The following is a 13,605-nucleotide window of genomic DNA, read 5'->3' as shown; positions in this document are numbered from 1 at the left end:
AAAATTTTTTTTCTATTTTTTTCATCTCTAAGACCTTTCTTTCTACCACAATATATACAGATATATCTAACTACCACCCAAGGGACTATCCATAGTAATTCCTTGTAGGAAGACCATCCCCAAAGATAGTGCTGGTCTTTTTATAATGACTGGATTTGGGACTCAACAACAGCAGGTTAAATAAACATGTTTATCTAGATTCTACTTTAAGAGATAGCAAAGGGAATGTATGGTCACTTTGTGTTCAGAACGGCTCTTTTAATTAATCTGTGATCTCAATGACGATTTCAGCTACATCAACAAATAATTACTTATAGTCATAAACAAATTATCTTAGATTTTTCTCCCTTTTAAAGACATATGAACCAATTTATATTTTTTAATGCTATGGAATCTATTTGTTTTCAAGTCTACAGATTTTTTTTTTTTTTACTTAACCAACTTCTGTAAGATGAAAATTTACCAACAGTAACTAAAGGTCTGACATAAATACTGTGCTATATTAGCACATAGGCTTAAACAAAAATTTTTTAAAGTCTATGTGCTTGGGTGTCTCAGGGCAGAGAAGAAAAGTATGAGTAAAATATGCTACAAATAAACATAACATTAGACATATATGTTATAGAAAATACAAAACTAAATCAAAACCACAATTAGAATTACTGAGATTTTTTTTTTGAAATTCACTAATAAAATGATCAGAGAAAATTAGGAGATATTTGTTCAGAAAGAATTCAATTTCTGCTGAAACATAAACGTTAGGAATAAAAAATACACTTATATACAGTACAACTTTCATAATTAGGATAGAAAAACCTGAAAATACAATTATGTTTTTTTTAGGGAACCCCTCAAAAGATCCCATGGAAACTTACCAGAAACATCTACTCCACGTGAAAGATAGTACAGCTCCATAAAGTACCATCTTGACACCTGCTAGGAGAATCTTCCTAAGCAATATTTATGCAGCCAATGACCAAACACAGTTCCACAAACCAGCCACGATACTGACATCTACCTGTGGCTCACTGAACTGTGTGAGGGTAGCAAGCAGGAAGGGGCCATCTACCAGGACAAGTACTACAAACATAGTACAACAGACACATCTGCCTCCCAGAAGGAACTGACCACAAAGGGAGGAAAGCCTTGGAATCATCATTATCCCGAGAAAAGTTTGCAAAGTAACTGGGCTTCGAGACTTTCAAACTAACCTTTCAGCCTAGGACATCTGCTTTTTATTCCATTAACTGGACTAGCAGTTAAAATAGAGTAGAATATAAACACATAACAAACAGACTTGATATTAATGAAATAATATTGACTGGTATGTTTTATTTATTTATTTTTGGGTGAGAATATTTAAGTTCTACTCTCCTAGCTAATTTCCAGTATTCAAAACAGTTCATCAATGATAGTCACCATGTAGTACATTAGCTCTTCAGACCTTACTCATAACTGAAAGTTTGTATCCTTTTACCAACCTCTCCCTGTTTCCCCCACTCCCTGGCAACTACTCTTCTGCTCTCTGTTTCTATGAGTTTGACCGTTTTGTTGTTGTTGTTGTTGTTGCTTTCGTTTTTTTTTAAGATTCCACACATAAGTGATATCATGCAATATTAGGCTTTCTCTGTCTGGCTTACTTCACTGACAAAATGTTTTGAATTTAAATTTCGTTCTGATATAACTAGGCTTGTGGCATCAATCAAATTGCTTCAAATATAAATTAATATTAGACATTTTCATTTATTTTTATGCAGTGTCATTACTCTTCAGGAACTTCAAAATCACCCAAAATAAATGAATGCTACCTTTGATTCTTCAGAAAAAGAAATGTGTGCTGTTCATTTCCTTATGTATAATTTCACTTCTCTCTCAGTATATATGATGTTCTGATACAAAGACAAAATCTGGTTTTTCTCCTTGTTATTATTCAGGGCGAACCCAAGTTTGATCCATCTATTGCTTCTCCTGCTACAACCTGTGGACCTGCACAGGAAGCCAAAGGAAAACAGGAACCCTCAGGGGAGATCATCCACAGGGAGGAAATTATCCCCTGCAGAGTCAGTCCCCAAGTCAGGATGCTGCTGAAACAATGGAAGACAGAACAATGATCCCATCGTATACTGAGGCCTTAGTGCCTTATTATTATTATTACATAAAATGTTTATACAGCAAAATTATGTAAAAAGGCATACTATTATCTAAGACCTGAAAAAGTTTTCATAACTGAGACACTTTATAGAAATATGTATTTGAGAAATTAATACAAACTTTAAAGGGAAATAAAGATTTATTATAATTTTTTTATCATTACATCTTAAAACTATCCTAAAAATGCTTCCAGCATCATGTAAAGTTAAGACAGAATTCAATTAAATTAAAAGTATTCTTTGACAAAAACTTTCTAGGATACACACACACACACACACACACACACACATTTCAAATGCTTGTGACAAACACTAAATTTTACCTAGTCTAGTCATATGTGTAAAAACTTACCAAATTTGATTATAAGAAATACTAAACAAAATATTTAGAAGAGTGATAAAAGAGACGGGGAATATCACAAAAAGTACATTTTTTGTTGAGACTCCACTACTTGGGTCAAAGGGTAAATCAAATATTCTTAGCCTCCCCTCATCTAAAAGGAATGAAAACCCCTCTTGAGATCAAAACCTAGTGCATTAATGATTCTATGAAATACACTGGCCAAGAGCTAAGTAAACCATCAAGTAAGGAAAAGAATCAGAGTGTATTTCCAAGTTCAGCAAAACAATGGGGGTAAATCTTTAATATGAGGCAGGATTTATCAATTTTATTCCTCAGCTCTATGATATGTCATATTTCTAACTGGAGTTATAATTTCAAATAATAAAAAAAGAATAGTGAATAAAATGAAAAGTAGAACAGTAAAAACAACTTTTTAAAAGAGTGTGTGTAACATTGGCGCACTAAGGCAATTATGCAGTTGAGCAAAAATCTCAGTCTTAAGGAACAATGAAGGTATTTCAAGATCAATAATAGGGATGCAACAAATAAATGATCAAACTGCATACTTTGGGCTGAATTTTAGTTTTCTTTGACTTACTAAATGACATTTAAAGTGTCATGTAAGAATATCCTTTATATTTTTAATACTGCAGGTAGAATTTTGTGCTACTTTTCATGACTTATCAGTGGTTTACTGTTTAATATGCATTTATTAACCTTAAAAAATGGAAGCCAATGAGAAGGTGAGTTTCACGTAAAAGAAAGCCCAATTACAGCCAACTTTAGGGCAAGTCATCAGATCTCTTGTGAAAGCCAGTGTCATCAGTGGAACAGAGTGCAGCCTGATATTTAATAAACTCCGTGGGGAAATAAGGATTTACATTATTAGAAAGGGTACTTACTATAACATATTAAAGTTTTTTCTATTTCTCTCCTTAATAGAGAAGTGACAATTAAAACATAACAAAAAATAAAAGTATAGAAAAATGTTAGATTGTTTCCATTTTAAGGTAGGAAAAAATCTAAAGAATTTGCTGCATAAATAATATGGTAGGACAGCGTGCTATGAATCTAAATTTATGCTTTGAAATTATAATGAATACTAATTAATAGTGAAAAAGTTTTGGAGCAATGATGGAATATACTGATCTATAATGGATTCGAATTTTGGATATCTTAGACAGTAAAAGCTTAGGAAAAGGGTACACGTTTACATCTAAACAGAATGAGATGTCACTGTCTAAATTAATAATGCAAACTTGAAAAATAGCCCCAGGTTCAAAAGACCAATTATAAAATTCTTTTGTAAACAAATCTATATTCACATTCTTCATGAATAATTATAACTACTAAAATTTCTCCACTGATGTTCAATTTATAAAATGAAAAATATATTTTCAAATGAAATTTAAATAATACTTCAGTTTCTAATGATGGTAATTTACCTGCAAATAAGTGTTAATAATGACAACAACAGGAATATTCTACAGGAATAATGTTTATCTATTTATATTAAGCAGACAAAAATCTAAATATGAAAAAAGTATTTAAATATTTTAAGCAACAAAATATTATAGAAAGATACTGATGAGACAAATATGACCATATTTTCTCAGGAAATATGTGATCATCTTATACATACTTTTATTCTACAGAAATCATACCTACTCCAATTTCTTTATCTTGTGAAAGAAGATACTTTGTTGTTGTAAGGTAGATATGGTAAGCATTTTGTTCTTCCCATGCTATGCAACCAAAACAATCTTTATGAACTTAACTACCTGCTCATTTAAAAATCTTATTCTCCTCCACAAGAAAACGAAGGTATCCATTGAAAATTCTACATTTCATTCATAGTCCCTAACTTTAGGAGTGTTCATATATTTGGAAGTTTTTCATACTCCTGGTCAAGTTAACTTGTCTTTTGTTCATTAGTAAAAGCAAACCCAACCTTGTATATAAGCAGAATGATAAAACTGTCCCGTGAACAGAAAGTGTTCAAACTATTTACTTTCAATAATATTCAAATTATTAAAAAGACTTAAATAAAGATAAAATCACCCTTTTATCAAGGACTTTAAGCATTTCAACAGGAAATTTGATAGCAATCACTAGATGTAAACATCCTGAGTATTAATTCATAGGAGAGTGACAACAGTCTTAGAAAACACCAGCTCCTTTTCACGACAGTGCCTCAGAGGTCTGATACGGATGGGATCCAGCTGGATGCAACGCACTGCTCAACGGACGTGATGCTACTTCAAGGTGATAACTTGGATAGGGGACAAGTAACACGACCTCGACCTTCGCAAAAGTATAATACAATTTCAAGCCCAGAAAACCTGAAATACTTAGAAATATGTTCATGCATACAGAGACTTGAGTGTACCAAAACACAGTACTGATCAGCCAAACAAAATGCACATCCCAATCTTTGTAGCAGTACTATTAATAGCCTTAAGTCATACTTCTATGAATTTCTTCCAAAAAAATCATGGACACACACAGAGATTTAGGTAAAAGTATTTTTGGAGTAAAAACCTGAAAATGGCAGAAATGTCTAAAAATTTAATAAAGTTATTATTGTTTAACAATCTAACTAGAGGCCATGCAAGTATTAAAATTACATTGAAGAAAAGAGTGGTTTTCAAACTAGGCCTTTTGAAACTCTAAGGTATTTCAGTCATTATCTAACAATTGATTTGGGTTTTTTTTTTTTAACAACTTCAAAAACTGTAAAAAAAAAAAAAAAAAAAATCCATCATGGCATGTATTATAATTTTCAGACACTAAAGACCTTCAAGGCACTGAAACTCTTGCATTACCTCACTGAACAGTATCTTGAGGTTTGTCAGGTCAAGTAAAGCCTACAATCATCTGAAGTCCTAACCTGAGATGAGAGTGAAAACAAGGGCTGATGTGCACAGCCAAGCTCTGGATAAGTGATCTAGTGTGTTCCTCACCGCACGTCAGCAGTGTTCCTGAAGTTCGTACCCAAATCATTTGTCTTTTGTAAATGAAGAAGAGGCTGAACGGCTGCAGTGAGCCTCAAGAGCCTAGCTCCTGACGACCTGCCCCTGCTGAGCGCTCCCTGCAAAGTCATAAACTGGACACCAAGGCTAATCCAACAGCAACTGTTAGCAAGAACTCCCCCCATTTGAAAACTTTTTGCTTGTCAAACAGTCTTATATGATATTCGTTAGTGTTATAATAAGTGACTTACAGACTGTAACTCTGAAATCTGTAACTGGTAGACACCACTTTTATCTATTTTATACATGGGGTCTGTACAAGATCTTGTTTGAAGTAACAGTTCTACGACTTAAAAATTATACTTTGAGAACCACAGTTACACAGGATTAATGACATAAGATGGTTATACAATTTGTTAAGTGTGAAAAATAAAATTTATAATGAAAGAAACCACCAAAAAAAACAATGCTTCAAAACAGGCATAAAGTACAGACTGAAAGAATATAATCCTAACAGCTAAGAGAGATAATTAAGGGAAATTTTTATAAATTTGTAATTGTTTTCCTGTGTTTTGCAGGGAAGGCAACTACAGTATGACCTCTAATAAGGAAAAAGAGCATTCAATAACGTTTGTTGTTTAAAGAATTCGTACTATCAGCTCCTCGGAATTTCTATGTCTACCTCTAATTGGATCACCATTTTATTAAATCTCAAAGAAACACCAATCTAGTGTTAGGCAAAGACAGAACTGAGAAAATGTGGAACGAATGAATAATTGATGAATGAAATATACCCGTAATATGTCTGTACTATTAGATGACCTTCAACATAAAACTTAATGCAATAATGAGGATAATAATAGAGATTATGGCAATATATTTACTGAACGCACAGGCTATATCCACAGGAATACAAAAATCTATTTTTCAATGAAGGCTTCAGGTTTAAGGTATATATTCTGATATGTAACAAAGGCAGGCTGCACTGAAGAACTACCCTCAACGTTTCCACATCCTCATGCACAACAGGGTCCATGGGACCTTCAGCCCCACAGTTGGGCTGATCAAGGCCCTAAGAAGATGTCCCTCAGCTGCCTGCGCATCGCATGGTGTCTCAGAGACCACAGTGAGCTCTGAAGTTATGCTCACAGGCCCCCCACACAGCGTGATCGAGCTGCAACCTACAGCCGCCTTTCATTTTCCACCAGGCCCGGGATATGCGGACCTTGTCACAGAGTAAAACAGGCTCATTCGCCACTCCTGCTTCTCTGCCCCTGTGCTTTGCGGCCTCTGTGAAGTCACTCTGCAACCTGGCAGATGTCACTTAGCCGCTGTGGCCTCCACGAGTGGACGGAGCACTCATGACCTCCAACGTGCTCTCAGCACAGAAATGCCACGCTGTACCATCACCTCCCTGCATCCTCGCAGAATGCATACGTGACTGAAAGCTGCCCATCTTTTAAGCCATGGCTGACAGGCCTTCTCCTCTAGCAGGACTGATCTGGTTCCTTCTCTTTGCACTCCCCTGGCGTTTTTAAATACCACTGACATCTGTACTAGAAATATTTACTAACATTACCATTACAAGCCACCCATTATGCTACAATATCCTTAAAGGCAGGAAGCATTTCCTACATTATCTTCATTGTCTAAATGAGTGACTCACTCATAGTAGATGAGATGCCATATGCATTGAGTAACTGATTAATTGTATGGTTCCTTACAATCACTTGAAAGTCAGGTGCATCAATGGATTATAAAACCTAAATGTGGGACTTCCCTGGTGGAGCAGTGGTTAAGAATCCGCCTGCCAATGCAGGGGACACGGGTTCGAGCCCTGGTCCTGGAAGATGCCACGGAGCAACTAAGCCCATGCGCCACAACTACTGAGCCCATGTGCTGCAACTACTGAAACCCGCAGGCCTAGAGACCGTGCTCTGCAACAAGAGAAGCCACCGCAATGAGAAGCATGCGCAGCACAACGAAGAGCAGCCCCCGTTCTCCACAACTAGAGAAAGCCGCCGCGCAGCAACGAAGACCCAACGCAGCCAAAAAAAAAATAAAACCTAAACGTTAAGATTGTAAAAAATGGAAAAATATTTTACATCTTTTAAAACAGTCACCAAAATTAGGTGGTGTAATAAACTCCCACTCCTAATATATGAATCATGCTAATTCACGTTACTCAAAAACACAATTCGTTTATGGTGAGTCTAACAGGATTTTCACCCACCATGAGGACCCACTTGATTCCACTTGCTTCATAACGGATCGTTACCTGTAGTCACACCAGGGGCACCTGTAGGGCTTCTCTCCTGTGTGTACCCGCTTATGCCGCGTCAGATGAGATTGGGTCGTGGAGGCAAAGTTACACTCATCACATTTAAAAGGTTTTTCTCCTGAAATATATCAAGAGGAGTTGTAGATGAATAATTACAAATATTGGAAATGAAGGGCTTAATCTGTTATTAACAATTAAAAAGACACTCATTTCCATGAAATTTTAAGACTACATATACTTAGGATGTTTGAATATTTATTCACAGAGTGAGAAAGTTAGAAGATACCATTGATTTTTATTTCTCTATGAGAACAGAAGCAAGATACACATTTTGTAGTTCATATGTAACTTATACACACAGGATTCTAAATTATCTAATCTAAATAGAAACACACAGTGAAGCACTCATCCAGATAAAAACATAAATATCAGCTTTGGTTTAGCACTGTATTTTGAGTCATTTAACAAACTGTTAGATTAGGGCCATTATAAAAATCTCAGTGAGGTTAAAACCATGGAAAAGTATGTAACAAATATATACTTTGAATACACAGTGTAAAACTTACTAAAATCTTAAAGTTAACTATGAAGGAAAAAAATAAAACCAAGCGATAAATTGACACCAATTTAAAAAGTGTTAGAAGTAAAGAGAAACTGTAATTCACTAAGTTGAGTAAAAGGTAAAGAGGCCTCAAAGAAACATTTGAAATAATATTTAACAGCCCTGTAAATTCCATCTCCCCTGTGTAGATACACCTGGTCTCTCTGCACATACAGCTCACCCCTGTGCTGGTTCAAGGACCTACCCAGGACTCACGGCCCTCTGATCAATACCTTTCTCTCCTTCACACACAAACTCAAAGAAATCAGGTCTGACTAGTTTTTAATTCCACTAGCTGTACTGGCTGGTGAGCACCTGAGATGGGGTGATTTAATTTTAATTGATGTAAATTTAAAAACTGATACTGAATTCACCTGTTGAAAAAATGTTTAAGTCTAGAACAGCTTGGGAAAGAGAATCTACTTTTTGACATGTAAATTTTATCAAACCTAAATACAGATCATGAATTACAGATAAAATATTTGGCCTCTGTATTGAGATGTGCTGGAAGTGCAAAATACACACCAAATTTTAAAGTCCTGGGGGCGGCGGGGGGAGAATAAAATATTGGTAATAATGTTATATTGACTTCATGTTGAAATGATAATAATTTGTATGTATTTGTTTGAATTATCTATTTATAAAAAATAACTTCACCTATTACTTTTTCCTTTTTTTAATGTGGTTACCAGGCAACTTAAAATGATATGTGTATAGCTCACATTACATGTGAACTAGAGAAAACCTCACCACCTCTTCCTCAAAACACAGTTGTGATATACAGAAATACTCTTGTCAAGAGACATTTTTCCTGAGAAATTTTACATAGGACGGATTAATTTTACATATGTAACTCCACTTGTTACTTATTTCCCATGTTTTTGTAATAGTTTTATAAGTACACTAACATATAGAAAATGAGGGATGAAATATCTTGGTTTAAAATTACATCTATTCAGCTAGCAACAAAACTATGTCTGCCCTGAAAATCAGAACGTTTAGAAATTTGTCCTACATTCTCTAAGCCTGTTTATATGGCCTTGCCCATTAACTGCAGTAATATTTACTGAATGCATACACATCTCATCTGATGGCATTTTACCTGTCATTGCAGCCCAGGGCAGCAGTTAGAAGAAACCAAAAGGACTTCAATCCCAGTCCAGGTTTTGCCATATTTCACTCCCTACCTGGTAAACCCCTGAACAAGATCAGGAGGATAATACATGGAACATGGAGATAATTGTGAGGATTAAAGCAGACGAGGCATAGGTAAGATACTTAGGAGCATGCCCAATAACCAGTGCTTCATCATTATGGGGACAGGACTGCCCAAACACTGGAAACTGCAAACTCCTCTCACAAAGATAAAAGCAGCAGCACACAAATGGCTCTCATCAAGAGCTCATAACCAATAACAAAGTAAAAACCTATAATATACATAAAATAATTAATGGCTTCGCAAAGTTAGTGAACTTGACATAGAGGTATCATTTAACAGATCCTACCAGGGACTATTTGACTTATTCTTGTAAAAAGAAGACCGTATACACAGCAGAGTAAAAATCTTGGAGTTGAGAGGGGGTTTTGTCTCTTTTAGCCATTTCCCATATACTACACCCCAATCAAGTGGTCACCCAGAGTCAGCCTAAATAACTCTTTGTTCTCAGTTTCTAAACCGCTGGTTTATAGACAGCTCAATGGTACTTAACCGACTTATACAAAAAAATAACTTTCACGATGATGGCAGGTTTTGCTTTTATTTGAGGGATAAGACATGATCTTCGAATTGCATAGAGTTAAAATAAAATCACGCAATCTCTTCACATTTGACAGTTAAAATAAAATCACGCAATCTCTTCACATTTGACACGGGAATATTCTGTCATAGAAACATATAAACCTTCATACACAAGCATATCTGAAAACTTCCTCATTCATTATAAAGACTGAATTGCTCATTAAATTCAATTAAGAGTATCTTAACTGTACACCAATGTCAAAGAATAGTTCACACGGAAAACAGAAACACAAAGGAAAGCGCTCACCTGGATGAAAACACTCATTATTAATTACTTCAGTGACTTGACATCACCTGTCTAGACCTGACACAGGAGGCAGAATGGAGCTCTTACCACGATCAAAGTAACGAACATAAGCACCACCACAGAGGTATCCCTGTGCCCTGTCTTTCTTCTGCTCGTTCCATTCCCAAGCAAATGTTCATTGCTTTCTTTTGCTATGTATTAGCTAGTACCTTCTAGAAATGTACACACATGGAAGCATGCAGTATGTACTTCTCTTCTGTCTGGCCTCTTTCTCTCAGCTTTATTTTGTGCTTCACTCCTGTTGCTCCAGGTGTAAATACGTGATTTATTTTTGCTGCTGAGCTGTAGAGTAGTATTCATTACATGAATGTCACGTGTATCCATTGATACGGTAGGTACATACATCACTTTGTGAGAAACTGCCAAACTGTTTTCCGAAGTGGTGTGACCATTTTATACTCCTACTAGCTGTGCTCCAGAGTTCCCACTGCTGCAAACCATCACCAACAGGCAGTGTGCTTAGTGCTTTACACCTGAATTTCTCTAATGATGATTTGAGGACACTTTCACGTGCTTATGTGCCATGCATTTATATTCTTTGGTGAAGTACCTGTTCAAATATTTTGACCCTTTTTTAGTTGGCTGGTTTCTTAAAACTGTGTTCTGAGAGCACTTTATATATTGCAGATACAAATCCTTTATAAGAGTTATGATATATACATATTCTTTCCAGTCTGTGGTTTGTCTTTTCATTCCCTTCACAGTGTCTTTTGAAGAAAAGTTAATAATTTACAAAGTTTTCAAGTTCTCCATTTATAATTTTTCAAGTTATGATTCTTTTCATTTATGAATCAGGCTTTTGATGTGCTGGTATCTAAGAAATCTTTGATAATCCATGATCACAAAGATTTTTCCCCTAAATTTTCTTTTAGAATTTATATAGTTTTAAGTTTTATATTTAGATTGAGTTCATTTTTGTATATGACATGATATATGGATCAAAGTTTATTTTGATTGCATATGGATAGCCAATTGTTCCAGCATTATGTATTGAAAAGATTAAACTGCCTTTGCTCTTCTGTCAAAGCTCAGTTGACCATGTAGGTGTGGGTTGTTTTGTAATCTCTATTCCATTCCATTGAGGTATTTGTTTACCTTGATGAAAACACCAGAATGACTTGATTATTAAAGCTTTCTAATAAGTCATGAAGTCAGGTTGTGTAAGTCAAGTTCATTCATCTTTCTCAAAGTTGTTTGATATTTCACTGTTGCATTTCCATATGAATTTTAAAATCAGCTTGTCAATTTCTTTAAAAAAAAAAAGCTTGAGGGATTTGAAATGATCAATGTGAGAGGAAATAAAATCTTAACAACGTTGAGTCTTCCAATCCATGAACATGGGATATCGCTCTATTTAGGTCTTCTTTAATTTCTCTTGGCAATACTTTAAAGTTTCCAATGAAGAGGTTTTGCACATCCTCTGTTAAATCTATCTCTAAAGGTTGTTCCTTGGTCAAAAACAATGGACAGATATATGCATGAGTCTATTCTGCTCCCTTGATCTATCTGGAAATCTTTATGCCAATACAATACTGACATGACTATTGAAACTATATACTAAGACTTCAAATTAGGTAGCTTGAATCTTCCACTTTTAATATCATGAATCTAAGGGGTCAAACAATTTAAATATTTTTTTCGTTAAGCAAATTCACAAATATATTCTGACGTCTCCTTATTCCATTCAAACGAAGTGTTTGAAAGTACGTTGGCATCAGACTCACTGCTGACTGGTTTATTCTTTTAGCCTTGGTAGACATCGTTAATCTATCCATTTTTCATGGATCTGGCAGGAATCTAGACGGGTAACATTATGGAGTCATTGTCTGAGTCAGTGGTATAAATAAAAGGTCATCCAAGCTCCTCAACGTTAAGTTTCTTGGTGAGAAGGTTTAACATAAACACTTAAAAAATACGGTAAATGTATCAATCTTATTTCATTTAAACTTTTATGGCATTTTTATGTGACACAATTTAAACTTAAAAAAAACACTTTTAAAGAATAATGTCATTTAGATTCTCTATAACTCTAATAATTTGAAGTTCATGTCAAGCTGACATTGTATTGCAATAAACTATCAATTGTCATTTCATGCTTAACTTGACAACACAACAGATTAAACTATGTAGTCTTAAGAAATTGTGAAAAATCTATAGGCTGACAGAGAAAAAATATAATGCTACCAAAGTATGCTACATACTAAGCGACAACCACTAAGGAAAGGAAGGCTCAAGCATGTCTGGGCCCTTGATGGAAAAGAACTCTGTGTCAACTTACACAGACTACAGTTTATTCAATCTGTGCGTAACAGTTACTTTGTAACTCAATTCTGTTACATGTTCAATACTACTGTTTGAATATGTTCACTGGTATCTCTTTTTTATCCAGAAACGATCATTTCTTTGGGAAATTTCAGGTAATTTCTTCAGGAAAATACACTTCAGAAATACAGAAGGAGCTCTTGTTTGTTAGTCTCAATATATAGCAAAATAAATCGATAAATAAACAACTTCTAGATTGTTAAATGTGAAAGAAAATCTTAAAAATGCTAAACAAGAATTTCAGTTTCCTAATATTTGTTAACTGCAGGTGCTATGTGAGGAGGTGTACACACTTACTAAGGAAAAATTTTTGATGGAGTGATCAAACTGATTTGGTGTATTGGGAACAGTCCTTCTGAATTCTTTGTCATTCTAAAGCCAGAAGGATGAATAAACCTATGAGTGAGACAGTAACTACCCTTGAATAATGCTATCTGTAAGTCAACAGGGCTGCCTGCATACATCCTGCTGGTGAAATTTCCTTTCTGCCTGTTTCCCTCACATAAGGGTATACAGTAGTTTAAATTGTGTTCTTCATACTTTCCTTTTCAAGCGATAATCTTGGCGAAAATAACCACTGAGGAATATTCTGCACCTGAGGTCCCCGTGACATAAGAGTAAAAGGAAGCCGGAGGAGGGACACCAGCACCGGCATGGATTATGGACAGAGAGAGGTGCCCTTTGTGTGTCAACAATCTGTCAGACGGGCCACCCCTTCTCCTGGAAGCTCGCACCGCATTCCTTTGGGCGGGCTGGTGGTCATTAAGCCGGCCAAGGCTCTTCAACTACATGTGAGGATTTGCTCCTGTGCCCTTGAATCAAGGGTCTCTG

General features: G+C 35.4%; 1 protein-coding gene across 2 annotated transcripts in view; it reads right to left on the bottom strand.

Annotated features, from left to right (window-relative positions):
* ZNF407 (zinc finger protein 407) overlaps nt 1-13,605 on the bottom strand; it is a 421,124-nt gene that overhangs the window by 160,708 nt on the left and 246,811 nt on the right. Inside the window, exon 7 of one of the 2 annotated variants that reach the window (XM_027118761.1) lies at nt 7,744-7,864. In XM_027118761.1, coding sequence (XP_026974562.1) covers nt 7,744-7,864 — 121 coding nt within the window. Of the gene's footprint in view, nt 1-7,698; nt 7,865-13,605 lie in introns of both variants that reach the window. The other variant, XM_027118762.1, reaches the window with a different exon arrangement.

This window comes from Aethalodelphis obliquidens, unplaced genomic scaffold, assembly GCF_003676395.1.
Source record: "Aethalodelphis obliquidens isolate GAN/ISIS:26980383/991018 unplaced genomic scaffold, ASM367639v1 scaffold19, whole genome shotgun sequence".
NCBI lineage: Eukaryota > Metazoa > Chordata > Mammalia > Artiodactyla > Delphinidae > Aethalodelphis > Aethalodelphis obliquidens.
This window is presented reverse-complemented; position numbering and strand designations above follow the sequence as displayed.